Here is a 27,740-nt window from a genome sequence, read left to right on the forward strand (position 1 = left end):
GGACGCGGCTGTCAGAATCTGTGCTCCCAGACCCATCCAACAGCTCTGGCCCTCGCACTGCTGCTGCACCTCTCACTCACTCGATTAGTAAATGAGAGTAAAGCATAAAACTTTAAAGAATGAACTAAAAAATTAGGAATCCGGTGTTTATTCTTCTGCAGGTTCTCACTGCTGTGGCCACAGGCAGAGCAACTCCAATACAGACACAAACACACATAGACACACACTGCACAAAACCAAGACAAATAATGAGATGCAGAGACATTAAAAGGCTTTTTAAAAACCATGACTACTGGGGCAAAGAAGCCATCGGGGAGAATACCTAGGGGGCTGTAAGGAAGAATCTGTGACATACAGGGAAGAAATGGTTGTGGATATTTTTCTCTGTCACAGCTTCTGTGCAGCCTTTTTTAGCCCTTCTTAAACATGCCATCACAGAGGCAGTGGCAGCATTACTGATGTCATTGTCTTTGACCAGCAGCAGATCCATCTTGCAGCCGGAACTGGCTGTGCCCATCATGGGGGCAACTCCTGGTGTCTTCTCACTGAACCCTCCCTTGCAGACTGTGCCTGCACTGCCAGGTAATGATGCCTTGCCATGTAAACCAAATACACCAGCAACTGACTGCAGGACAGAGAAGAGGGGAAAAAAATAGGAAGAGGGAGCCACAGAGAACATGAGGCAGAAGAGGGAGAAAACAGCGATGGGCTACAGGCCAGGGAGAAAGAAGGGAGAGGGAACCAGAATGAACAAGATGGAGACAAACAAAGAATAGCAATGGGCCAAAGGGCAGAGAGGGAGGGATTTTAAAACGAGGACAGCGAAGGGAACAGAGATTGACTGATAAATACCACAAAACCCTCGATGAGCTAAAGGGGAGAGAATTAAATTATGGGCAGACGAAGACAGACAGAGAATGGTGAAGAGAAAAATGGGCTGTGGGACAGAGAGGGAAGAAACAAAAACATAGGGACAGGGACCTGGAATGAGAGTATCTAACAAAGAAAAAGCATACTTAGAATACAGGACAGAGAGACAGAGGAAATAAAAATGGGGGGGAGGTCATGAAGGGCTAGAGGGCACATGGGGAGAAGTTAAAAAAATTGAAAGACAGCTAAATGGAGAAAGACAAAAATAGTGCTGGGCTGCATGACTGAGAGAGAAGGAAAATGAGGGGTGGGAAACAGGACAGAAGGGCAGAAAGAAGAACAAAACACAGAGGTAGAACAACAGAGAAAGAGGAGGAGGGTTTGGAGAATGAGAGAGGGAGAGGTACAGGGAAGTAAAAAACATTACATCAGCAGAAGAAAGGTGGGGTGGTAGGGATGGGATGCAGAGGAGGGGTGACACAGACCAATGGGTCCAAGAGTAACCGCAGCTCCCGCTCTCAGAGCTGCTGGGAGAATTTGACAGTTAGATCTATCTTTGTCTGTCTTTCTCCCTCCCTGACCTTTATTCTGTAGCTCCAGTGGCTCGGCTATCATCCACCTAAGACACTGAATGAATGTCTTACAGCTTTTACAGTATGAGGGTTCACAAATATACAGCCTCACACGTGAACACACTACATGGCCGTGTTGTGCTTCTGGTTACACATACAGGCCTTACCGTGAAAGTCGGTGTAGGACTATGCTAAGAGGAATCCTTCCTCACCTGGAGAGGCACAGGAGATCCCAGCACTCCTCTCCAGCAAGAATGACACGGTTTTCCCCTGAAATTTGCGGGGTCATGACTCAGACTTTGTCCCTGGCATTCCGCAGTCAAATGAGCACTTCTCGGAAAGCACCGCTACCAGAATACATAGCCACTACAGTGACCCACGGCCTCCGGGAACAGGACTACCTCAGAAGGCTGCGGGCCGCACCGGCCGCCCCAGCCGGCCCGGGCCGGGGGGAAGCGCTGAGGCCGCGCGGCCCCGCCCCGAGCGAGCGCGGGGGGGCGGAGGGGCGGGGCCGGCGCCAGGGAAGTGAGGTCACGCAGGATGGCGGCTCGGGGCCCGCGGCGCTGAGGGGTCGCTCGCGCGGGTAATCCGCGTCCATCCTGCCCAGGAGCTGCGGCGGCGGTGCCGCCTGTGCCGCAAGTATCGAGCGGCTAGACCAGAGCCGCGATGGCATCCGGAGCCGCAGGACTGTGAAGCATCAGAGCGCGAGCCGACGGGCCGGGCAGAGCAACAGAACCGGGTCGCGGACGAGCCGAGCTGCCGTCATGGAGCTGAGGGTTGGGAACCGGTACCGGCTCGGCCGGAAGATCGGGAGCGGCTCCTTCGGGGACATCTACCTTGGTATGAAGGGTTGGCTCGCCGGGGGCTGACCTGGCGGTTCTGTGGCTCTGTGGAGAATACCGGGGGCCGAACCGGGTGGAGCGCTGGGCGCTGCTCTTTACCCGGCCCGTGCACAGCCCCCGACTGAGGGGGGGCAACCCCCGGAACCTCATTCACCTTGTTTGCAGCTCAGGCTGCGCTGCTGACCAAGAAATGCCCTTTGATGTGAAGTACCTTGCTAGGGGCACAGCAGTATCAATGTAATATTTCGTTGACATCATGTCCTAATTTGGACAGTGCGGAAATCGGGAATTCTGGCTGCCTCTTCCCATTGTCTGGTGACCTTGGGCACGGTTTGCATCTGTGAAATGGGGAGAAGGGTAAAAATCATCTAATTTAAAAGGAAAGAAAAAAACATATGCCCCAAAAAACCCACAACCCCCACATTGAGAAAAACATTTTGGGAAAGAAACGTGTATCAGAGTTAAATATTGCCGCAGTGGACTAGGAAAAATTGCTGTCACAGGGATGTTTGTTTCTCCTGTGAGGCCTAAAAAAAAAATTCCACAGCTACAGGTGATTAGGTTGCAGTTCAAAAAAACCTTAAATCCTTCAAAGAATCCTCATAGTTTGGCTAATCCTGTTGCTTGACTGTCACCCTAATCGTGATTGACATGCAATTGTAGAATGTGCAGGATTGGAATTGTCTTTGTTTATCCATTTCTATAGCTATCTAACATAACAGCCTACTGGTTATGATTATGACAAGCACAAGTGGTAGGTACATCAAGTTTTGAAAGCCAATGTTTTTAAAATGCTCAATATATTATGCAAACTCTCAAGCCACATGAAATGGGTTAAATCCAAAGAAATAAGGACTTTATGTCTTGTCCCATAGAAACAAGTACTCTGCTTTTGAAAATCACATTAACTTTGAAAAGCAAATCAAGAAGCAGGGGGAAGGAGCCTAGGTATATTTATTGCATATTTGTGGAAGGTAAAGGCAATGTCACTTGATAATGTATGGGGTATGTCTGGCAGTGCATGCAGTATGAGTGGTGGGGGGAGTTCTTTCTAGACAGCAGTGTTTCATGTTGCAGTGCACAGCTGGCATTCCAAAATAATTCGTTAGCTATAGCTGCTTGTTTACAGATAGTGAAATACTGGTTATCCGTAATACAGATCATGTGCCTGATGGAAAATCCACATTTCTGACACGATATGTAGTTGTCTAGAGACAGAGAACGTGATTCTTCCTCTCTGCAATGCTTGCATGGAAGATTGAAGACTTGTGAGAAGGATTGTGGTAATGTTTGTGCAAAAATCCTTGTTAGCTACTGTTGGGATTTTGGGTGGTGATTAAGACAGCAGTTAAAGTCTGAAAAGTCTTAGATGATTTAAAAAACTCTTAACATTTGATTACTGTTCAGATAAATCCGTTTATATTATAGTATAGCTTTAAAGTGTAAGTAAAAGAAATTTTTTTTTATCTGACACATTTTATGCGTATAGCTCACACCAGTAAAGTTCGCTATATATTAGTATTAATGGCATGCTACATTTTGCACAATAAATTCTCCAATTTTTACATTTTCTTTTTATTTCTAAATACTGTCATGAATTTACATTTAGGGGCTTATTGCAAATGTCATGCCTGAGCCAGTAATTAGCACAGAAATACGTGAGTGAAAGATCCAGCTCATGGCATAGGTTTATTTTTCCAGGGGAAGTTACTGTTTCTCAGGGCCTGAAGCCTTTTGTAGACCCCCGTTTGGTTTGCCTGTCATTATTGTGTAGAACAGACATTTGAAAACTGTGCTTTTTGTGATAATGAAATGTGATTGGGTTTTTAAAAAATCAGATTTCTGCTTGGTGTTGTTCAGATTGCACAGCGGACATAAGTGTGTTAAAATAACTTTTAAAGTTATTTCAGAAGTCATAAATTATTTTTAAGTACATGTGCCTTCTGATAGCCCTCAGTGAATTTTAGATTACTTCAGTATATTTCCAGCTTGGTTTTATGCTTTGAAACAGAAAATTTGATTATTTTTGCCTGTTTCCAGTCCCCAGTGTTTGTTTTTGTTTTAAATGCAGCTACAAGGGTGTTGAAGACATTCCAGAATAGAGGGGAGGGACTTCCTCCCTTTTCCCAACCCTTCCCTCTTCCCCTTCTTTGGCATAAACACTAACAGCACCACTGTTAGTATCATAGTCCTTCCATGTTTTTTCCTATTCTCCCTCATACCTCAAAATTTGCCTTCTGGAATTTGGAAGGGGGGTCTGTGGGACAGGATTTTGAAATGTAAGGCACTGTTGTAAATAAAGGAGTATGGATAACTGAAGAAAAGAAAATTTAGGAATTTACCGAAGTTCCCTTTCAGAGGAAGATATGAAAGAAATAGATTTCTAGATATTCTAACTAGTATGAAACATGGACAAGAGTGAGGGGATCAGAGCAGGCATTTGTTTTGTTGCCCAGACCATGAGGTCAAGTAAATACAAGTCACAAAGACATTGCAGTCATTGTGTTTTCATGGTTCCTTGCATTACGTGTATATTTTTCTTAATAAATTTTGGGTTATAAACTGATTAAAATAACATCCAAAGCCTTCCTTACAGTAGAGGACTTTGTAATACCACGTAAATTGGAAATTTGGAGTTAAAAGAAAATACTTCCACAACTTTAGACTTGCTTTTCCGCTTACAAATGCTGACTTCTTATTATACTTCTTGTCATTATCTGTCTTAATTGGTTTGTGTGACTCCCCAAAAGGGCATTATGGAACTGGCAGAGGTATAGATAAGGGAAATGGGAAATAATATGCAGTAATTAAAATTTACTTATGGAAAGAATGGCAAGAATTTGAGAAGAGTTACAGGAAAGTGAAGCAGGGTAAAAGTCTATACAATGTTAATCATGGCAAAAGTGAGTACAAAAAGATTGTTCACTGTTTCTTTAAAAAAAACCCTAGAGAACCTCAAGTTGGGCTTTTAAAAGTGAGGATCAGGTCAAACAGGTGATGTATTTCACATGATCCTTGACCATGAGGTAATGCAGAAAAGAGAAAGCCAAATTCTGAAAGTAGAGACTTGGCAATATGTCTAAAAAGTGTTACACATTTTCTTTTGTCATTTCCTGTTTCTTGATTATAGATGGTCTGTCTTCTAACGAGATAAAATCATAAGGTGTCAGGATATATCTGAAATATGTTGAGATTTACAGAAGTTATAGTCTCTATTTCCAAGGCATAAGAGGAGGTGATTTGAATACCTAGCATTTCTTGGGTTGACAGGGATTCATATGTGTAAATACTCATTCTGAGCACTTACACCACAAGCTGGAAGTGGAAAGACACCCTTGAGAAGATGCACTCATTTTGGGTGGAGTTTTTTTTCGTGGGATAGCAGCAATTTGGGGTTTTTGTGTTACAGTGTCTAATAGTTTTCTTTTTAAATACTGGTCTGTCAGAGGGTATCTGTAAGGTTTCAGAAGAATTTCTAGATAATTGTGGCTGAAAGTACTTAATAATCTCTGGGTGTTTGCCATTGAGAAATAGTTTGTCAATATTTGGGTTTTTTCAGTCTTGACAAAGGAAATGTATCTCAAAAATAATTTGACCAATGTTTTAAATTCTTGTGGTTTTAGGAACTGATATTGCTGCCGGAGAGGAAGTTGCAATTAAGTTGGAATGTGTGAAAACCAAACACCCTCAGCTCCACATCGAGAGTAAAATCTACAAAATGATGCAGGGTGGAGGCAAGCAAATTATTTTCTTTCTTCAAAGATTTAACTGTTTTTACATCTTTGTGTCTACCACCTGGAAGTATTTAATGTCCAAGATCTCTTTTGACGAATAAGGAGAAGGTGGGAAAGGTAGCAGGATAGGTGAAGAGCAGCATCTCAATTCTTCTTCAAGGGATGTAGAGTAGCAGTTCTGAATCCATGGCTACTAAACTTCACGATAACCACTAAGATCCTCTGATGTTGTTCACGGTCCCATGATATTAAAACGTGAAGACCTTGTACAATGTAAAACAAAGTTTGGTCCCATCTAGAAGTACACTGGTTTACTTATGATTCTCATGGGTCAGTGAAAGATTGTAGTCGCTGTTTTGGACCATTTCATCTAACTTGCTTATAGTAGTAGCACAGTTCTGAACTTTTTTAGTTCAGGTTAATTTTTGTTGCATATGTTAGTATTTTTCCTTCTGAGTTAAAAATATTTCCTTGCTATGAGAACTCAAAGACAAAATGGCATTAGTAGTGGAGAATAGGAGTGAAGCAACTTCGGAGCTCCTGCAAGTATTCTGCTACAATAACTCTCATATATTTTGGAATCCTGTAAATGTAAGATTCCCGTGCAGTTCTGGGACATAAACCTGGTGTAGTTAAGTTTTGCTTTTGTTTCATAGTCCCTGGAATTCTTCCTAAATGAGGCTATATTTTGCGTAAAGTTTACATTCCACACTGTATCTCAAATGCAAAGTACAGTAATAAGATGTCTGGATAATAATGTGTATTTGCATTTAGGTATTTTTTAATTCCAGCCCCATTCAGTTGCCAGCTGCATGTAACCAGAATAGATTTCATAGAGTAAAACGCTTCCCTTATGACCTTACTAAGGCTGTGATGGTGGGTACTTTCTGAGGATGGATGCTGTGAAGTCAGGTGGCAGAAGGTTGAGTTTCTACAGGTTTCTTTGTGAAGACAATTCAGGATAAAGTAATGCATATCAAGTAAAGGCAAGAGTTTAAATTGGGTGAATTATCACATTTCACACCAAAATGCATAGAATTAACTCAAAGTAAGACATTGGAAATTCTGAATAAGGCTACCTACATATAGGTTTATTTCAAAATATTTCAACATTTCTACAACTTTGTGTGAAATAAGATTCCTGAGTTTCTTCATAAATTTCAGCTAATTTTCATGCTCTCAAGCCGGATATATAATGCATATATAATGCATTTCCTAAACACCATTACTTTGGTAGAGATTCACTAAACAGCAAATACTATGAAACCGAAGGAAAGATAAGTATGAAGAAAATTCATTGCAAATTGAAATGAAAGAGACAGATATTTCATGGTGATCATGCGGGCTTTGAAACTAAGTTGATTTCTAAGGCCTTCTTCAGTAATAATATCTAGTGATTTGTCAGTGTCTTTATTTTCAGAGTTCCGATTTGTGCCTTGTTGCAGTCTTGGAGACTATATGGGAATTAATGTTTGTAAAATGCTTAAGGTTCAAATCCAGCAAAAATGCTCAATACTGTCAAATTATAAGCTAAGTACAAAGACTGGGAAGTTTTGGGGAAGAGGATAAAGACTGTTTTTAGACCTCTCTTGCCATTATTTTGTATTGATTCTGCTGGAAGTTATCAAACAGTTCATTTTTTAATGTCTGAAGGTAGCATAATATATTAGGCTTCAGTGTAAATGGAAACAGTAACGACCCCCTTAGAGTTCATCTTAAGACCCTTGAAGATACATGCATGTGAACTGTGTAAATCAAATTGTTATACTGAATAAACTGTTTCCTTTTTTCTAGTGGGTATTCCCACAATTAAGTGGTGTGGAGCTGAAGGGGACTACAATGTTATGGTGATGGAGCTGTTGGGACCAAGTCTTGAAGATCTCTTCAATTTTTGTTCAAGGAAATTTAGCCTCAAGACAGTCCTGCTACTTGCTGACCAAATGGTAGGAAACTGTTCTGTTGTTCTTGATAGTGCAGTATGTTGGGATATTAAAATTTTCTGAGAAATCATAATCAACTACGTTTTAATTCTGTAATTTAGAGATGAATAGACTGTATCATTAGAGAAAAGACTCAAAATTAGTTCTGTTTTGGTAAATCCAAACTACCTTATCAAAAGTGATTACCAAGTCTTAAATGATTTTTAAAAACTGGACCTGCACTGTTTGCAAACCAGGTGTTGCACTGCTCAAAGACAAAGAAATTTCCCCCAAGAAAGTTTTTGGAAATAAATATAAAGTAGACACAGGGAAAGACCTGGAAAAAGATTTATCTGTTGTCTTCTAAATTATGTTCTCGTTAATGGCCTTAGAGTTTACAGTAAAAAGTTTTTTTGCCTCTTTTACTATTAAGACAGTACCGCTAGTGTTTTTATAAGAAAAAGGTGTATGCCTAACTAGTCTCTTGACAATGAGGTTTTTTGTTGTCTATACTTAGATTAGTCGAATTGAGTACATTCACTCTAAGAACTTCATCCACCGAGATGTGAAGCCAGATAACTTCCTAATGGGCCTGGGGAAGAAAGGCAATCTTGTCTACATAATAGACTTTGGACTAGCAAAGAAGTATCGAGATGCTCGAACTCACCAACATATTCCGTATCGTGAAAATAAAAATTTAACAGGAACTGCCCGTTATGCATCCATCAACACTCATCTTGGAATTGGTGAGCTGGGGAAAGCAATAAAGAGAAACTTGAAGTGTTGATGCACGTAATTTTAGTGAAAGTGGATGTTGCTTTATGGAGGCATAGTAGACAGTCTCTATTTTTGGCAGTAACAGTGCAGCATGTGTGGTCTTGCATCTCTTGATTGGGTGGGATTCAGTCAGTTTGTAATGCTCAGGAATTAGCACATTTTTTAATAACTGTAAGGGTAATAGGCTTTTTCTTGTAGTGAATGCGTTTATCATGGGCATAGTAAATCTCCACTGTCTCTTGTTTTTCTAAGGGTTTCTATGACAGTCTTGTTGCACAGTCTTTTGTTTTTCCAGTAGAAAATAAAACCTAATGAGTTCACTTTTTTATGCTGTTGTAGAGCAATCTCGCAGAGATGACTTGGAGTCCTTGGGCTATGTACTGATGTATTTTAACCTGGGCTCCCTCCCCTGGCAGGGATTGAAAGCAGCAACAAAGAGGCAGAAATATGAACGTATCAGTGAAAAGAAAATGTCTACACCCATTGAGGTTTTGTGTAAAGGATATCCTTGTAAGTTACTCTTTTGTGACACTAGGCCTACGTGTTCATGTTTTAGTGGTACTTTACGCTAAATTCTACCCGCATTTTTCACTTCTCTCTCTTTCCCCCTCCCCTCCCCACACTTTCCCTCCTCTACCCATCACGATTTGGCACATCTGTGATAAAATACTCTGCTGTCAAGACTAGGATCTTTGTGTTCATAGAGCATTTATAATTATTCCATGTCTAAACTCTTGGTAAATAATAACTGTGATGCTCTGGAAGGGTAGCTTGGTACACCTGATTTGCACTGTGTTTTGTGTGCGTGTGTTAGCTGGATAACTTGTAACAGACAAACAACTTTTTAACAAGCTACAGATTTCTCTATGTGTGTGGGTACTGTTTCATGGATAAATTGGATTGCACAGTCCATAGATGGACTATTGCAGTTGCCACTTGTCATACCAGGTTTGGCCTGCTGAAGGTTAGCATTTGAGAGAGGCATAAGAAACCCTCTTGGATCCTGGAATCATGCCTCAAAGCTGTTCTGTTTCTCAGTTTATTTGCATCACAACAATAACAAGGCATTTTTGATTCCTGAAAAATGATACTTAAATTTGTTTTAAAACTTCTTAACACTAGCTGTCATCAGACAATATTTTCACTTCATGAGGAGTTATGTCTCTTCTTTGCCCCCTCTTGACTTTGGCAACTAGTTACGATGACAAGAGCTACAGTTTTTGTTCGGGTTGTTGGAAAATTAATTGTCTTTGATATGTTTCAAATGTTGCATCCTACATGTTCCTTTACACTCATGAATTATGGTTTTTCTCTGGGGTTAACAGGCAGGGAAGGCTAATCAACTTTTCTTGTGCCATTTGTTAAAATTTCTTCCTTAACATAAACTTTTAGTATCTTATTTCATCTGGAAAGATTTAAATTCAAAAGCTAGTATTTTGATACTGCTCTTTTCTCTGGTGTATTGAATTCACTACAATTTTCCTTTTTTTTTTGCTGTGTAACTAATACTTTGTTTGCCATCTAAAAGCAAGCTTTCAGACTATTACGAATTAAAAAATGTAGCATGACTTACGTGGGAAATTTGAGTCCCCTAGTTTTTGTGTGTTTTGTGAGGTAGCAGAAGTGAATCTTTATGTGGCTTAACAAAGAGATGCTATTCGGTGTCCCACAAAAAATTGCGTTAAGTCTATTCAAAGCAAAGTTTTAAGTCTCCCCCACCAACTGTTGGTTAGAAAACTGTCCTCTCTGCTGTTGGCAAGTGAGAGCTTTGCCTCCGCTGTGATAGACTATTTTTCAGTGTTGTCTTGAGAGGTGGGTTATAGTGGTCCCCTTGGTAGATTTCTAGTATTAGGTCATTATTCTTTTTCTTATGTTTCGGAGATTCCCCACTTTTTGGGTTCAGGGTGGTTTGGTTTTGTTTTATTTAGAATTATAAAAAGCAAATGTGAAGCTGAAGAGAAAAATCAGGCTTTCTTTAATTGCAGCGGAATTTGCCACATACTTGAATTTCTGCCGTTCTTTGCGTTTTGATGACAAACCGGACTATTCCTATCTAAGGCAATTATTCAGAAACCTCTTCCATCGACAAGGGTTCTCCTATGACTATGTATTTGACTGGAACATGCTGAAATTTGTGAGTAGCTGACATAGCTTTCTAAAACTTTTTAATTTTTAATGGTTTTGGTTGGTTTTTTTATTACATTGTCAGTTTTGAGTTTCTTAACTGATACTGTGAGATTGTCCTCCCTTTTTCTTCCTGGCAGCTCTATTCTATAGAAAAAAAGATCAGGAAATGAGGAAAGGCAGGAGATACAGGATCCATGGTATAAGGGTTGAATAACAACTAAGTTGAAATTACAGGGTTTTCAATGTGTAAGGCTTCTGAGACACTTCCATTAGGGCAGTCACCAGGTTAGGTTGTGGAATTATTATTTTTATCCCACCTTGATTTTCAGCATGGGTCATTTGCACCTGCTGGGGAGATGTCCAGCTGCCATAGCAGTATGTGTGTACTTTAGCATTTTGAAGACTATACCAGTAGTTGTATGAACAAAATTCATGACAGTTCTAAAGAAATTTTACCAAAATAATTAATGCCATACCAGACTTCAATTTACATGTTGTCCAGTTCTTTCTTTTCAGTATTTTTATCCAAACATGTAGTTGTAAGCTCAGTAATCCCCAAGTTGTTCACTAGTCTTGACCCACAGGGTGCAAGCAGAGCAGCTGAAGATGCTGAACGTGAAAGGCGAGAACGAGAGGAAAGGTTAAGACATACACGAAGTCCAGCTGTGCGTGGATTACCCTCCACTGCGTCCAGCAGGCTGAGAGGAACGCAAGATGTAGCTCCTCCTACTCCCCTTACCCCAACTTCACATGCTGGTAAGTAACCAAGTACCTGGGTAGGTGTGCCTTCTAGACTAATTTGCAGTTTGTCTCTGGTCAGAGTTTGGCTTTTTTGCTTGTTTTTTTTTACCCCTTGGTTTTTAGTAGATTGAAGGTAATTATATACACTCATTACACGCTAATTGATACTTAAATTTCTGCGAATGTAAAACAAAGGCCTTGATTTCTCTTATTTGAATCTGTGGAATTTTTATGTGCAAACAGCGAAAGTGTAATTTTTCCAGTGACCGTGTTAAAATTGCATTTCTCGTTATGAGAATCTAATGCAGTTTTTCTCACAGCCAACACCTCTCCTCGGCCGGTGTCTGGTATGGAACGAGAAAGGAAAGTGAGTATGAGATTGCATCGTGGAGCCCCGGTCAATATCTCCTCGTCTGACTTAACAGGCCGACAAGATACCTCTCGCATGTCAACTTCGCAGGTAAAAAAAAAACAACCTATGTACTGAAAAAAATGAACGTGGTTTGATAAAGTTCATTTGCCAAAAGAACTTACTAGCTAATTGACGTGATTTCATACTGATTTTGCAGATGATGTTTATTCATGTAAATACTTGACACTTAACCTGAATGTGATGTGGCTGTAAAGAATTATTTTTTTTTACCTTAACAGCAATAAGCATAGAATACTCCAAGTCACTGATGTCTGAGATGATGCAAAATTGTCGAGAGACAGTATTTTTACCTATGATTATGAGATTTATCTCCTTTACTCATTGAGTTTCTTGTACCTGTTACCAGTGAAGAAGCAGAGTAAGAGGCAATTGTGAGTCATGTTTCCTAATCAACCGAGCAGAGAGTATTGGTGCAGAAAAGACAAGAAATAGTTGAAGTATAGAGAGGTGTAATAGTGAAGAAATATAGTGTAGTGTTCTTAATTCAGAGCCAACAGGAGGCAACATACATGGATGATGGATGGGTTGCAGAAGGCTGATTTGAAGAGAATGGCAGGAGGATGAATGATAGTGATTCATAGTCAGCACTGAAATCATCCTTGTTGGTCACAGTGACTTAGCAAACAGACTTTAGGAATATTTCCTTTTGAAACTGACAGTGTTTAAATATGTTTTTAACTCTTTACTCTAAAAAATAAAAGTTTAGGCTGTAACATTCCTTTCTCAGCATATTCAGACAGTCTTGTCCCAAGCAGTGTGTGGCGTGGCTTTGTACAATTTATTTTTGGTCTTACTTAAAGAATGGGAATCACCCATACTATAGACATTCTGCAACATTACTGGGAAAGCAGTGTGTTAGGAGGACTGGTGCAGTGACCTAGGGGTTTTTCCATCATGTCTCAATGCTGTGCTGGAGTTCTAACTGCATCATTTTTGCCATGGACTCGTTCCTCATTGACAGGGAACATTGACAAAAATTAACTCGGTTCCTGTTGGCTTCATCATTTAATTGGGGGAGTTAGTTATTTGGGATGGTACATGTTCTTATATGTGAAATCATAGTCCTGGAAAGAAGGCCTTTTTATTTAGGTGGAGGCTGGGTGGATATTTCCAATGAAGACTGAGTGTGAATTGGCTTGGAGAAACAATTCTGCTGTAATAAAAGTGAAGTGGGATTTTTTTGGCTTTTAAGGTGAATGGGTTGTTAAACCATGTAGCTGCACAGATATATATGCTTGCACAAGGGACGAACAGTTCAGGAGCAGAAATGACTGCACGAGAATAGGGGATAGATGAGGTTTTCTGTATTCACTGTGGTGGCCAGTTTTGCCATCTTAAATTGTTCGCTGAACTGCAATGCTTGCCAGCAGAAATTCTCATGCTGAAATATTTTTATTTTAAGTAGTATGAAAACAAAGAGGGTAGATTTGTGCATAGTTATGGATCTTGTAAATATGCATAAATACCTGATAAAAGAATGTAAAGAAGATGCAACTAGACTCTTCACAGTGATATCTGGTGAATGGACAGCGGGCACAAATTGAAATATAAGAAATTCCATTTAAACATATGAATAAACTTTTTTACTATGGAAGTGGGCAAAGACTGTAACAGGTTGCCCTAAGAGGTTCTGGAGTCTCCCTTTTCTGAACTACTTGGAGCCCAACTGGACGTTGTCCTGAGTGGCCTGCTCTAGTTGACTGTGCTTTGTATAGTGGGATTAGACTACATGGTTTCCAGGGGCCCCTTTTGACCTTGGGTGTTCTGTGAGACTGTGATGCAGAATTCTCCCTAAACCTTTACTCAAATGTAAAGATGGTTTCCTGGAGAAGTGTGTTTGCCCAGGGTTTGTCTCTGGCATTCTGAGCAAATCTCAGATGCTTTGTCTCCATTACCTATCAGATAAATGAGTAATAGCAGTAACAGAAATAAATGCAGTGATGTCACTTGACTGTGTTAGGAGAGGGTATATCTTTACTTTGTTTGCGATGTTAATGACATGTTACTCAGTGTGCAGGTGACACTTTGCTAAACTTTGTAAGATATGAGTAAGACCAGTGGGCTTGCAGATACAGATTTTGGTTCTGCCTAGCTTGTAAAATGGGAATACTCTGAGATTGTGTAGGGCTGCGTGGGTTTTTTTTTTGAGTAGTCTTTGAACATCCAGATGTGTAATTTGTAATGTGGGCCAACAGTACAGTCTGACTTACTGGCACATCTCCATACCTGCCCTTTTAAACACTCTGCTCCAAGTATGCAATCACTTGGTTGACTTCTTTACAATCCCAGTAGCAGCCTAGTAGGGATCTTCATTCATCGTCTGTTGTTTTCATTTTAGTTCTTAATCAAGACACTGAACCACTGCTGGTATCTGCTTATGGTGACTGAATAATAGAATCACAGAATCAGAGAATTTTCTGAGTTGGAATGGACCCACAAGGATCATCAAGTTCAACTCTTAAGTGAATTGCCCATAGAGGGATCAAACCCACAACCTTAGTGTTATTAACACCATGTTCTAACCAGCTGAGCTACTCTCAGGGTCATAGTGTGTGACTACAGTGTAATGTAAACAGATTCCCGTGGGCCTGTTGTAAAAGGAAGGCAAGAGAGATTTGCAGAGGGAATGGGCTGGGTTGGAAGGGACCTTATGGATCATCTTGTCCTAACCCCTCTACCATGGGCAGAGAACCTTCCACTAGGCAAGTTACTCAGTGCCCCGCTCAGCCTTGCCTTGAACATCTCCTGGGATAGAGCATCCACAACCTCTCTGGGCAACCTGTTCCAGTGCCTCACCACCTTTATGGTAAAGAATTTCCTCCTAATATGTAAATCCTCCTTCAGCTTAAGGCCAGTCACCTTGCCCCTCTCCAGCCTTCTTGTAAGCCCACTTTAGGTATTGGAAGGCTGCTCTAAGTCTCGCTGGAGCCTTCCCTTCTCCAGCCCTGTGATCAACTTAATGGCTCTCTTCTGGACTCATTCTGACAGGTCAACATCGTTCTTGTGTTGAGGACCCCAGACCAGGACACGGTACTCCAAGTGGGATCTCGTAAAAGCAGAATGGAGTGGGAGAATCCCCTCCCTCTACCTGGTGGTCAGTCTTCTTTAGATGCAGCCCAGGACAGTGTTGGCTTTCTGGGTTGTGAGCACAAATTACTGAGTCATGTTGAGCTTTACATCCGTGAACACCCCCAAGACTTATTCTCCTGGACTGCTCTCGATCCGTTCTCCACCCAGCCTGTACTTATGCTTGAGACTGACCCAACCCAGATGCAGGAGCATGCACTTGACCTTGTTGAACTACATGAGACTCACAGAGGCCCACTGCTCAAGCCTGTCAGGGTCCCCCTGTATGGCATCCCTTCCCTCCAGCATGTTGACTGCATCACACAATTTGGTGTTATCAGCAAACTTGCTCAGGGTGCTTTCGATCCCCCTGTCCGTGTCAATGACAAAGATGTTAAACAGTGTTGGTCCTAATACTGACTCATGAGGAACAAACACCACTTGCCACTGCTTTCCATGTGGGCATGGAGCCATTGACCACAACTCTTAGAGTGTGACCATCTGGCCAATTCCATATCCACCAGGTGGTCCATATGTCAAATCCGTGTCTCTCCGGTTTAGAGACAAAGATGTCGTGGGAGACAGTGTCAGGCTTTGCAGAAGTCCAGGTGGGTGATGTCAGTTGCTCATCCCTTGTCCACAAATGCTTAACCCCATCATAGAAGGCCACCAAATTTGTCAGGCACGATTTACCTTTAGTGAAGCCATATTGGCTGTCACCAATCACCTCATTTTCCATGTGCCTTAGCATAGTTTCCAGGAGGATCTCCTATGTGATTTTACCAGACACTGAAGTGAGACTGACTGGCCTGGACTTCCCTGCGTTTTATTTCCCTTTATAAAAGTAGGGGTTATGTCTCCCCTTTTCTAGTCAGTGGGAACTATACTTCTCAGATATGATGAACAGTGGTGTAGCCCCTTCCTCAGCCAATTCTTTCAGGACCCATGGATGTGTCTCATCTGGTCCCATGGATTGTGCGCTTACAGGTTCCTTAAATGGTCTCAAACTCAGTCTTCTCCTACAGTGGGTGGTTCTTCATTCTCCCAATCCTTCCCTTCACCTTTTACAACTTGGTGGTGTGGCTGAAACACTTTACTTAAATTTTACCTAACAAGCTTGAGCTTGTTAGAAAAAATGCGCTTTCGTTTTCCCAGCTCCCACTTACTCCCTAGCAGGCAAGATGGCTCAAGTTGCAGGTTTTCATAGCTTGTGCTCTTACAGTCCTCATAATATTAAAGTAGTTCTTCCATCATCAAAATTTATCCTTAGATGTTAACCGGGTTACCAATTAAAGCCTTGGATTTTCAATTATCTTCATACCTTGTTCTCAATCAGGAAAACATTAACTATTCAGTTACGTGACAGAGTCATTAAAGAGAGTTTTGATTGGCTAGATGTAAGAATATTGAAAGTCATCCATACAGCTTCTTATCAAGAGAACAGTAAAGAACAGCAACTATTTGTCCATGCCCGTTCCAAGTGTGTTAATTTCCTTAGCAAGTCTTAAGTAATTATGCTACCACTGTTCCTTTTTCAGGAAGGGCTTAAAACATATTCCTGTCAGAAGGCAACTTTTAGTTTGCCATACAGATCTACAGATGTCTTCTGTTACAAATTGCATTTGTTAGAGTTCTTATTTATAACTTGATGGATTATTTTTGTTATTTATCTGGATGCCTTGGTTTGGCAAGGCAGTGGTGCATCTGTAATCTCTGTTCATCTAGAGGAAGGACTAGTCAAAGAAAGAATGAAAGCTACTTGCCTCTAGGTAGACATTCTTAAAGATGACTCTATGTTTTTATCTTTTTTCTAAATTGAGTTCTGATCTGTTCAGACTGAAACTGAAAAACTAAGGCTGTGAATGTAGATATTAGGAACCAAAATTCCCTTATGTTCTCAGAGAAATTTAACACTCACGGAAAATGGTAATTAGCAAAGTAGGTGTCATTTATTCCCCATATCCAAGATATTGTCCACATAACACCTAAGTATTTCTTGTTAAAAGGACTAGCACTTAGTACCACTAAGTAATGGGTGTTTATTGGAGTAACAACTAGCATATCTATGAAAGGGTTCATAAAACTTAGAAGTGTGTCTAAAGAAATTTTGTAAATTCTGTGGCACGTGTTATTTGGTACTTTTCTTGATTTTATGAAGTGAATGTACAGTGAAAAACCTGCAAGTTGTGAGTTGACATTGATAAACATAAACTGTAGTGAGAGTTGAGCAGTCAAACAAAGCCTGTTCAAATAAAATGTGTATTACTGCAGTATTCCAAATTCTGATTAGGATGAGGGAGTGGAGGCCATTGTCTTATTTGTTAGAACTGTATCTGTGGTAAAGAATGACTGAAGAGGCAGGTATAATGTTGGAGAGGTTAGTGTGATGTCATAATGAAGGGGTGCAATTTCATCCTTGAATCTAAGTACGATACAGTAATGAACAGAAGTGGAGAGGTTATTTTGTGTCATTAATGAGATGGATTAGGAAAACAGGTTATATAATGCAAGAGTTTTAAATCCATTTCTTTCAGTTTGTCTAAAAGATAAGAGAACGTCTTGAGTTAGTTGGTGTAGTATTTGAGAGACAGTGATTTTAACAAGAACTAATGTTTATGCAGAAAACACATGAAGAACCTATTGCTTAAAATGAAAATCACACATGCAGAGAAAGGCAAAATAGAAGTCTAAATGAAGGTAGTCAGCTACTGAAAGAACTTCTAAAATAAGTAGATCATCTGTCCTCTTTGCGTTTGCATCAAAACTGGATTCATTTCTCAGTTGTGTATTTGAGTCTAAAGCAAGCCTAAATTACAGGCTTGTGTGCAATGAAGGGTTGTGATCTGTATTGGACAGAAAGTCATACTGGCTGTTAAAAGATCCATCTGCTCTTAAGCTCTGTAAGTGAATTGTTCCCTAAGTCTTCTTTGCATGTAGTTTTTAAATGTTAAGAGATGTAGTAAAGGAGGTAACAAGTATTCCAGTAAACACTACTATGAATCAGTGCTGTCGGTCCACATTGCACAGGCTGCATCCTGAAAGCAGTGGTTATCTCGAGAGTCTAGTTATGGGTGAGTAGCCTTCATTTCCTTCGACGAAAGATTCAGTCTGACTGTTCATGGTGTACAGTAAGTTGTTTAATTTTTTTCTTGAATGCAGCGTGTTCAGCACCCAACAGTCAAAGCTGTGCCAAATTCCTACTGGTATATTCTCTCTAAGTTTGGAAGAAAAGATTGGAGTGCTGCACAAAAAAATATTTGATCAAGTCTCTTTGACAGGAGAAGTTTCTAGAAGACTGTAGCCAACGCTGGCATTGAACAACTTAGAGGCTGTGCCATACTTCCAATGCCTCTGCATTTTCCATCTCCTCATCAGCGAATCTTTCTCCATATATCTCTCTTAATAGGCATCATACACTGTGTTGTTCTTCTGACCCTGTCAGCTTTCTTTGCGGATTAATGATTTGTTCCTTTTACATATCTCTTAATATGATGGAAATGTCCTATAGAAGTCTGAAATCAGAGCTGCTCAAAAGATAGAGTTGCTACTGGAAGTTCAAGTTGGATTTTTGTTAGACATCTTTATATATTGGGGCAGTGGAACTGTTACAAACTGCTGTCTTTTCCCCTACCTCAGAATAGCATTCCTTTCGAACACCATGGCAAGTAGCTGCTCGTCTCCTTTCGTTGGAAGGCAGCACTGGGTGAGTGCTTCTCATTAGACACCAAAACTTTGGATGGGGTGGGAAAAAAACTCTTTGGAAACATCCGACTTTGCTTCTTCTCACGTGATCTCAAAATTTTATTTGTGCCTTCTGGTCAGATGCTTGATAAAGCATTGATTTTTCTCTAACTTAAAAATAAATGTTCTTCCAAAAGTTGAGTTATTGCTGCTGTTCCACTTGGACTCTTAAGCAGAATTGACAAGAATAGTGACTTAAAAAGTCCCTAAAATTGTTCAAGTATCATGAATGAAATAAAATAAGTCTAAATTTTAGCTGTTTGAGAATTATATGTCTTTCCAGGGATGTTGATGCAGCAGTATGTCATCCATTCAAAACCAGATCTGCTTCAGAATCATAAAAGCAAAATACTTGTATGAAGACTCAATTGACAATATTACTCAAATGAGGCTCTGTCTTGTCATGAATAGAATGTTCTACTACAGCCTTATCCATTTTTCACTGATTTATATTCTTCTCCATGCCCTATGAGCTCTCATTTTAAAAGTACACAGATCTATTCAGATGTACATTTAAAAAATGTTCACATACTAAGGAGAATCATTTGAACGTGAGCATCTCAGAGGTAGACAGGCTTGGATTTGGGTATTTAGAAATCTTTTTCACTGTTCATTGTAGTAGAAGTTTATGTCTTTCTGTGTGCAGCTTTTGGCCTTTTAGTCTGTTCTGCTTTTGGCAATAGCAGGTTTCATCAGGAAAATAACAAGTTTCAGTTGGAATCTGAACCTTAATGGCTGAAGAATGCTTTTCTTAAGTATTTCAGGAGCTTCTTTGCTTTGCTTATTATTAAAAAAAGGCTGTGAAATTTTTCTGTTCCTTGATAAATTCTGTGGTATAGCTCTGTTTGCTGTCTCACTTTCTCTGTAAAGCCTATGCTTGCACTAATCCTATATCTCTAGTTGGTAAAGAATTCTGCTATTCCTCTTCTGTTTTCTCTTTCTGCTTTATGTGCTTGGCTGACTCTGCTCAAGCTGCTTTGTGAACAGTTTGTAACATTAAACAGATCCAACTGTAAATGGCAGCTTAACACTTTAAAGACCACTTAAAAATAAAAAAATACATTAATAAATGCAAAAGAGCAAACCTAAAGCTTTGCATTGAAAAGCCTGTGTGCTGGAGACATGCAGATTGTGGTCTGCTCAGGGTTCTGCCTGCATTGGTTGGCCTTTATTGTATGCCTTAGTATTTGTAGCTGTTGACAGCTGAAACGAATACTGAATACTGATCCAGCTGCTTGGACATTTTTCGCTTCTTAAATTGCAGAGATGTTTTGTTGTTTTTCACTTTCACAGTGTGATATTTCAATAATGTTACACTCTTACTGCAGTAGGTGAAGCGGTGGTAGTAAGTGGAATATCTTTTAACACAATGTCCCAGAAAAGCTATTGAAAATAACTAATTTTTTTTAACCTTCTTAATGATACTTTTTCCCCAAAAACTTTAGTGTTCATTGAGTCTATTATTGCACGTTAGTAGTGTTTTCACCTGGTTCATTCTTTCTTCTGTGCTTGTTTATGCTCTGTTCACTTTTCTTCAAAACATCCCCTCTGGCTGGAAAGGTGAATTTTCCATGTTAACTTCTAATAAAAGAGGAAAATTATAGGGAACTTCGTGTAGCTACAGGTGGGTGTAAAACATTGTGTAGCTCGTTGGATTTTAAATTCACGCACTTCTATTTGGCAATGAATTGTTTAAAAGTACATTGAGAGACACTTGTATGTTAACTGGACGTGACATGTGCTGATATTGTTTTGTTTTTTGGCTTTGGTAGATTCCTGCTCGGGTAACTACCAGTGTTCTCCAGTCTGCTGTGCACCGATGAAAATTATTTTGCCACGGAGGGCAGATAATGCATGGCTGATCTCCTGTTTTACCAATGGCTTTACTAGCAAAAATACCCTAAACTAGAGCGGAAATTGGAGTTCTCCGTGTGACCTAAAAGGCACTTGGAGGAATATGCACAGACTCCAGCAGCTGCCATTACAGGACGCTTTTGCCAGAAACCCAATGACCTTAAGAGAAACCCTGTGGTAACAGGGCTGGAAAAGAAGGATGGTTTACAGAGTTGACCGCCTGTTATTGGATGGCCATTTCAGTTTTCCCTCCACAGGCGGCAGACTTTACCCCCTTTTTATTATTCTACTGTAACTATAAATCTTTTACTTGGTTTAAGAAAGTTTTTTGTATCATTTTGCTAAAATTATTGGCTTAATTCTCTGTAAAGAACTCTTGCTTTTGTCTGATTTAAAAATGTAGAATATAAACAAACCTGAACTAAAGACAATGACTTGAAATTTCTTGTTTAAAAGGTTAGTCTGCCAGGGAACATGTAAATGAATCAAAACGATCTGATGTTATTTAAACTGTTTACTTTCATGTATGGGCCCATTCTGATTGAGTTGGTTTTCTCATGAAATTTTTAAAACTGTTAGTTTATTTTACTGTTTGCTGTCTTCATTCACACTGGACATATAACTTTCTGTGTAACACAAAGGAATTTTTAATACTCATTCTTTTTCATAAAAGAGGAGAACTAAATACCCTGCAGGAGAGTCTTAAGTATAGTAAAGATTGTACAGATGGATTTCTTTTTTTGTAAAAAACATGAAGGACAAAGTGAAAGACCTGACATTTGAGGGATTTAGAACTTGACAACTTGTCCTATCTCTCTGCTTAGTTTGAGTAAATGGATAGTTTCAAACATTGTTTTTACTGGGAAGATTTTGTTTCCGCATCTCTGAGGCTGGTTAGCTTGGAGGCTATTGCAAGTGGAAAATAGATGTTGCTACTGAGTCTTCAGTGAATTTGTGTGTTTCATTCAGCATTCACATGCTTATAAAAAATAAATGAATTGATATAGGCCTTTTGTGACACGCCAAGACTCAAAAAAGGAATTATAAAAAAAAAAAAACCAACAACAAAACCACCCCCAAACATAACAACCTATTCTTGCTGTGAAATCCTCAGAATTTTTACAATCCAGGTGCATACCATAATTAATTCTTAACTATATTCAACCTGAGTATGCCCAGAATCATTAGCTAGGCATAAATGACTCAACGTGCTCAAGTTGTCCAGAAAGCTGTTGTTAGCACCTATTGGTTATGAAATATGGGAAATTCCTCATATTGTTTGTTACTGTAAGTGGTCTCATAAAAGTAGGTGTTCTGACTTCATGGTACTTGGAACAGTATCAGAACTATTATGAATGAAATAGTGGAAAATTCCATGTTGGAAATGAAAGTATATACAGAGATTTTGTTTGAACAGTTAGGTATTTTGAGAAATTCTTCCCTGCTTGGAAACAATTTTTTAAACGTGTATTGGTCTTCAAATTTTTATGGAGAGTAATTTTTACTGTGTCTTCACGAATTCTTTTTTGCCCCTCTCAGAAGTCCACATACTAAATATTATCATTCTTCTTTGAGTGTTTTCATAACGTCAGCTATTTACTTGTGTGTACTTCGGGTCAGACTGGGGAAACATGTTTGGGGAGAGTATAGTGGAAAAGCTTAAGAGGTTGATACACAGATAAGTTTGCATACGGGAATGACTTCCTCAGTTACTATAAACTTTGGTATTTTAGGCATGTGCACTACCATTGAACAATTTTACACTTCACTGTGCTTTCCTTGTAAATATCTGTGGTTAATAATGTAACGTGTGAAGGATTTACAAAAGCAGCCTTTTTATTCTCTCTGTATCTGGACCATTAGATTGCTGTGCTGTACTTAAAAGTTGACTGCAGACTTCTAGAATTGTAGTCACTTCTGGACAATTTTTGTCCTTCATAATGGTTAAATTCCATCATGCAGAAAATAGTTAGAATGTCTGTGTAAACCTATGTACTGAAAACTAGTATCTCGAAGCGCTTCATTTGTACTACCACTGTATTTGTGTACTTTAACAGTTGTGTAAATACATTCATATCAACTTCTATTCTTCTTCGGTGTAACTTACTTACAATGAATCCTTATCCTTTAGTTGATGCAACGTCTTTTTTTTTTTTTTTTTTTTTTTTTTTAGGGGTTTCTGTACCCACAAAGAATACTGTCAGTTGCAAACATTTGAAGATACTGTCTTAGTACCAAAACTTGCACTGAAGGATTTTGGTAGTTTGGTAGTTGTGATCAGAATGCAGCAGTTGGGGGATACAGGAAGAAAGAGAAAGTATTAATTGCTTTGCTCACAGAAAGCATGTATTTTGTCTCTTTAAAGGTAAATGTTTTTGTTTGAATATCGCTTCATTTCCAGAAGTTGAATTTTCTTTCAAATGCTTTTGCTTATCAAGTAATACATGGTACTGATAAAGAAGTATGGTAAAAGAATTGAGACTGGTTCAGTTTTGGGAGCTAAGATAAGAGCAAGAAAAATACTGAGCTCTATCCACAATGCCTTGTATAATAAAATCCTGGCTTTTGCTGTGTTATTCTCAAAAGTCTTCTTATAACCTGAGGGCAGATGCACCTTCAAGAATCCTTTCTGTTTCTCATTAGCAGGCCTTTAAAAGTTGGAAGGATATTTTAATTTATTCTCATAATTTTCATTTAGAACTGGTTATGTGCTTTTGTGTGGAAAGTACCACCTATGCTGCTGTTTTACGTAATCTTGAATGGTTATAGAGTCCTTGAGTTCTTCATGATAGAAGTACTTTAAAAACAATTGAAAATAAATCCTGTGCTTTAAGAGAGATATTAATTAAAAAACGTTTGAGTCTATATATTCAATGTTAACTTGACAGAAGTATTCAAAATATCCTTTGGATGACAGCATGTAGAACTCATCCTTTATTCTCCAGTGGGGTAAAACATCATAAGCACAACTATTTGTTTCCCCATGTCCCAAACCCAAGTGTAGCATTGACCCCTCATTGTAGCATACATGTTCATTTCAAGAATATTTCTCTTTGTAAAAGAATGAAATAAAAAAGTCTGTATTTTGTTCAACTTTCGCTTTGCAAAAGCTGCACTTGGTGTGTACAAAATATCAAGTGAAAACAAACAACGCTACTCATTTTTTAATAGTGCTGAGCTGTCTAGTCAGAAATCTAGATTTAATCTGGTTGTGAGGAATTGTAATCCATGAACTTAATCCTGCAGCAAAGTAGCTTTTAAAATTCACTGGATGAGACAAGTTAATAATAAAATGGTTTTACTGTGAAAGAATGCAGTACTTTGTTATTAAAAACAGTACATTTCCCTCTGGTTAATTCGGGCAACAATTATTGACTTTATATGTATATGTCTAGATTTAAGTGACTGTTTGAACCTGAAATGTGTAGGCTATGTGTATTTTTCAATACTTTTGTACCAGGAGAGTGCTCAGAGGCCTGATCTTCAGTAAGAATCTGTTTCACAGCAAAATCCTACTAACTTTATCAGCAGATATTTGCACAGGATTAAGACTTTATGACTTTTTCTCAGACATTATTGTTTTTTTCTTGCCTAATATTATTAAGACTAGTATGCTTTGGTTCTTCTATCAAAACCACATGCTACAGGCAGAGGGACAACAGAAAATGAAATGAGATCTATACGTACAGAATCGACAAAAATACATCTTTGGACAAAAAATTTTAAGATTGTGTTCTTTGTTAATCTCATTTTGGGAGAATTCTTGATTCAAAATGTGTACGATCTAGGTCTGAGATACAGGTAAGCATAATGGACAGAGAATAATGTGGAAAAAGGAGAAATTGTGTGGATCATCCTAAAGTATCAAGCCCTAATCTACTGTGTCTTTGCTGTGAGCAATCAAGGGTGCTTGGGATGAGATGTGGAACAAAACAAGAATTCATTTGTACATTATGCACTTGCAAGAAAATGTTTAGTCTTGACCATAACAAGAAAAAACATTTTGTTTAATTACAGTCCTCAGCTTGCTTCAGACCTGCAAGTGTTACAGGCACAAAGGCAATGCAGAGGTTCTGGTATTGCCCATAATCCTTAAGGAAAGCATAAACCAGGGTAATTTGAGGTCATGCACAGAATTTTTTCTTAGAAGACCCCAAACAGCAAATGTTTCTCTGCTCTCACTGCTAAGAAATTGTATTTAAAGTTTGATTGTCATTTTCAGCAATTGATCTTATGGCATGTTTTTCAGCAAGACTGAAAAGCCTTTTGCAATTTCAGAATTTTAAATACTAAAACCTAGATATGCTTCTTCATTGGATTCAGAGATTTACTGTGAAAGGCTTTAAACTGCTGAAAGAGTAGTAGATGAAGAGTGAGGAGAGCAAGAGGTGTCCTTTCTTAATGCTCTGAAGCGTTCATCTGGAGTAGTGAGGAACATTGCCAGCTGGAATGTTGCTGAGATGATGAAGCAAGTATGGAGATCTGTCAAGGAACAAACAGTGTATAACCAGAGGTAAGTAGCTTTTTACTCTGTCTCTAACTTGCCATATTTTCTCAGACAAATACAGGACTCCTGATCTCACAGACCGTGTCACTAGCAAAGTGCTTTTAAGAGCCCTGACTTTTTAGTGGATGCACCTTTTTCCTACTGAGATGAAGATGAGCTCTATTCCAGAAGCATTAGAAAGCTACTAAAATAATACATTCCAAAGCCGTGGCTTCTCATATGCAGTACTCTGCTATTGTCAAGGTTGTTTACTCTTCCAGTATTGGTGGATCATGTTCCTCCAACAAGTCCAGCAGCAGGGAATAATAGGTGTGCAACTCAGGTTGTGCCCATTTTCCTCTACAGCAAATGGCCTTACTTCTTTCTTTCAGACTGAAGGAGTACCAGAGGCAAAGCTAAACTCTAGTTTTCTGTCACAAGGATGGGCCGCATGCTAGTAAGTTCTGTCATTTCAGTCTACCCAGTAACATTGATTCCTGAAGCAGCATATCTACATCTTGATCTGGCTGGGGGGTCTTACCAATTTACTTAAACTAGCATAAAAAAGGTAATCATATATTTATTCAAACATGGGGTTTTATGTAAACTACACCTATGATCTTTTCAGTGTAAATATACAGTTGAAGCTGATCTTAGAAAGATTTCTCAGAAATTTCTCACCAGATACTTAGAATTAATCAGAAGTAGGTGTCAGCCTTGTATGTAGCAAAAGGTAGGTCTTATTCCATTGAAGAGACTAATTTTGATTCACTTGAGTGTAGCCTTGAGATTATACCTTGAGGAGCCAGTCTTAGCTAGGGTATTATAAGATCCAAAAAAACCCTCACCATAAATGTGTTCTTACACTGTTTTCTTAGGAACTTTCAAGTTCTAAAGAGCAGCACTTGACAATAGACAGCTTGCTGGCAGGTCACTACTCAAAATATTTAGGGCTTTAGAAGTCACAATAGTTCATAAAACTTCACCTGCAAACAAAACCTGGAGCACTCCTCAGAGAGTAATAATTTTTACACAGAGCGGCACAAAATTAATAGCTCTTAAATTAGTTGATGCTTTAAAATAGTCTTCGGGATCATTTACAGCAAAAGGACATACCCATTTTGGAATTGGCCAAACTATGAGTCATGGCAAAAGCAGCCCCTTTGCCCACATAAAATTCTGGCTGCCTGTCAGCTAAGTGTCACTTCTTCTCTATAAACACTTTGCCTCTGTATAGCTGTTTGAGCGTGTGCAAATGGAGCCAAATTTCCAAATCTGGGTGTTAAAGTTATTTTTTCTGAGCTTATTTTCTCAAACCCACAGGTTTTGACAATCAGATATTTATTCACTACATTTGCAATAGTTTACTAGAAAAGCATAAAAAAAAAATCTAAGTATAAATGTACACATTACATTAAAGTGCGTTAACAAGAAACAAAATTTCATCTCACTTGGACAAAATTGAGGTGTATTCCCATAATCCTAAAGAAAGGGTGGTGCGCACACACATACACACACACACACACATAAGTGAGTACTTAGCCCTATAACATGGAAGAGTTTGCATTCTGCTGAAATTCCTCTGTTTGTGATTGTCTACCAAACTAAACCTTTTCTTTGGGATGTACCAAAGGTGCATATGTGAATTCTGTTTTTTTCATTTTGAAGTTTGGTTGCTTGGTTAGGGGAGTATTCTAACTTCTTTTTAGAGAATGATTTTTACATTGCTTAACACACGTTTTTGTGTATGGGATTTAATATTAACCAGCACAAGAACTGTTCAGTCCTTCACACCATACCTTCATACCATCTCAAGTCTTAACTTTAGGGAACTGGCTTAGCTTTAAACAGATAGCTGCATCACTTGAAGACTTTTAGTTCTACTGAGGTCTTCTAGGCTCCAAATAGCTGCAAGATATTTTATTTAGAATTTTTAAAAAGGCAAACTTAGGAGGAGGAAGGAAATAATTTTAACTCTGCTCATTGCCTATAATAAATGGGCGAACTGTCTCTATTTACTCTGCTGCATGTTTGATACATATAGATTGATACATATATATGCAAATATATATGCGCATACACATGTACACCTCTTTATATAGTCTCTGTGCGTTCCTGACATTTATACACATTTCCTCTCCTTGCATCAGGAAGATAAGGGCTTAAGGTCAATTACACAAAAAACATACAGTATTTTAAGCATAAATCCTGTAGTATACAATTTATAGAAAGTATGAAGATCTAAAATGCTTCAAAAATTTTGCTCACCTGTTCAGTAAAAGACTGCCCTTTAGTTTCAGAGGCATAATCTATGAAAACTGTCTTTCAGCAATTTTATAGTCTTATACTTGGATTTTTTGCACTTGTTTCCGTTGATTGTTTGCTTTATAGACTTCTTAGAGATGTATTTACCAACTACGTGTCTAACGAAATTACCTTTCTTTCAAAGGAAGGAGCAAATTATAATCTTTGGATGCTTGGCAATTCAGTTGCATAATTACCTGCATTCCTTTCCTTTTCCCTCTCCTTTTTTTTCAAATCACAAAATTTTAACCAGGTAGAGGGTGAACAAAGGTTC

At 38.9% G+C, this 27,740-nt stretch overlaps 1 protein-coding gene across 4 annotated transcripts; it reads left to right on the top strand.

The window, feature by feature from the left end:
* The first annotated feature begins 1,943 nt into the window (after positions 1 to 1,943).
* On the top strand, positions 1,944 to 25,362 carry CSNK1D (casein kinase 1 delta). Of its 4 annotated transcripts, none has more exons than XR_007906307.1 (10): positions 1,944 to 2,282; positions 5,908 to 6,018; positions 7,813 to 7,961; positions 8,455 to 8,683; positions 9,054 to 9,224; positions 10,700 to 10,848; positions 11,426 to 11,597; positions 11,903 to 12,042; positions 22,850 to 23,041; positions 25,000 to 25,362. XR_007906307.1 is itself a non-coding variant. In XM_051797776.1 (10 exons), the coding sequence occupies exons 1-9, from the start codon at positions 2,207 to 2,209 to the stop codon at positions 18,748 to 18,750; spliced, it is 1,230 nt and encodes a 409-aa protein (XP_051653736.1). In that variant the 5' UTR covers positions 1,945 to 2,206; the 3' UTR covers positions 18,751 to 18,784; positions 20,595 to 20,673. The 4 variants fall into 4 exon arrangements, 3 of the variants coding, with proteins under 3 accessions (XP_051653735.1, XP_051653736.1, XP_051653734.1); XM_051797776.1 differs by lacking the exons at positions 22,850 to 23,041; positions 25,000 to 25,362 and adding exons at positions 18,718 to 18,784; positions 20,595 to 20,673 and having other exon boundaries at positions 1,945 to 2,282; XM_051797775.1 differs by lacking the exon at positions 25,000 to 25,362 and having other exon boundaries at positions 22,850 to 24,402.
* The last annotated feature ends 2,378 nt before the right edge of the window (positions 25,363 to 27,740 follow it).

This window comes from Manacus candei, unplaced genomic scaffold, assembly GCF_025592945.1.
Source record: "Manacus candei isolate 608988 ecotype Guabito, Panama unplaced genomic scaffold, ASM2559294v1 h1tg000047l, whole genome shotgun sequence".
Lineage (NCBI taxonomy): Eukaryota > Metazoa > Chordata > Aves > Passeriformes > Pipridae > Manacus > Manacus candei.

Bases quoted from the DNA above. Each gene is read 5' to 3' on its own strand.
- CSNK1D (XM_051797774.1), top strand. From the start codon at position 2,207: ATGGAGCTGAGGGTTGGGAACCGGTACCGGCTCGGCCGGAAGATCGGG. The intron at 2,283-5,907 runs GTATGAAGGGTT...TTGTGGTTTTAG, and splicing joins CTTCGGGGACATCTACCTTG to GAACTGATATTGCTGCCGGA. The intron at 10,849-11,425 runs GTGAGTAGCTGA...CTTGACCCACAG, and splicing joins ACTGGAACATGCTGAAATTT to GGTGCAAGCAGAGCAGCTGA.